Genomic DNA, 783 nt, shown 5'->3' on the forward strand with positions numbered 1-783 from the left:
CGCCCACAGAGTGCTGAGGAAGAGGAGGAGGGTCCAGAGGTGCGCACTCAGGAGAAGGCCAAGCGCTCCAGGCGTAGCGGGATCCTCCGTCGCCCTGGAGACCGCTGGATGCTGCGGGGTCCCCTGGAGTACGTCCCCCCCGCCAGCGTGGAGGTGGTCCTGAAGCAGCGCGCCATCCCACTGGACGAGAACGAGGGCATCTACGTCCGAGACATCAAGACCGGAAAGGTGTGTGGAGTCCCCCCTGAGCCAGAACCAGAGGGAGGGTTCTGCTGGTCCCTGTGGTTCTGACCCGCGTCTCGTGTCTCTGACCCTGTCCCAGGTGCGCGCCGTGATCGGACACACCTACATGCTGACTCAGGACGAGGAGCTGTGGCAGAAGGAGCTCCCTCCAAACGTGGAGACGCTGCTGACGTCTCGCCTCGACCCGCTGGCCGACCGCTCCACCCGTCAGGCCGGAGAGGCCGGGGGTCCGAGGGACAAGACCCGGGTGGTCAGCTTCAGGGTACCCCACAATGCTGCTGTGCAGGTCTACGACTACCGAGAGAAGAAGGCCAGGTGTGTCCCCCGTCTCTGTCCGCGTCTCCGTCTCTGTCCCTGAGACGTCCCAGCTGACGGTTCTGTCTCCAGACGGTTCTGTCTCCTGACGGTTCGGTTCTGTCTCCTGACGGTTCTGTCTCCTGACGGTTCTGTCTCCTGACGTTGTTCGGTTCTGTCTCCAGACGGTTCTGTCTCCTGACGGTTCTGTCTCCTGACGGTTCTGTCTCCTGACGTTGTTCGGTT

General features: G+C 63.2%; 1 protein-coding gene across 1 annotated transcript in view; it reads left to right on the forward strand.

Moving 5' to 3' along the window:
• The window catches only part of LOC106511686 (major vault protein), a gene marked incomplete in the record, with an annotated part of 9108 nt that extends 8332 nt beyond the window's left edge, over positions 1-776 (forward strand). The window contains 2 exon segments of the mRNA XM_014000431.1: positions 10-228; positions 323-776. Of these exon segments, the coding sequence (XP_013855885.1) occupies positions 10-228; positions 323-601 (498 nt within the window).
• Positions 777-783: the final 7 nt, after the last annotated feature.

The sequence above is a fragment of the Austrofundulus limnaeus genome, unplaced genomic scaffold (assembly GCF_001266775.1).
Source record: "Austrofundulus limnaeus strain Quisiro unplaced genomic scaffold, Austrofundulus_limnaeus-1.0 Scaffold3077, whole genome shotgun sequence".
Lineage (NCBI taxonomy): Eukaryota > Metazoa > Chordata > Actinopteri > Cyprinodontiformes > Rivulidae > Austrofundulus > Austrofundulus limnaeus.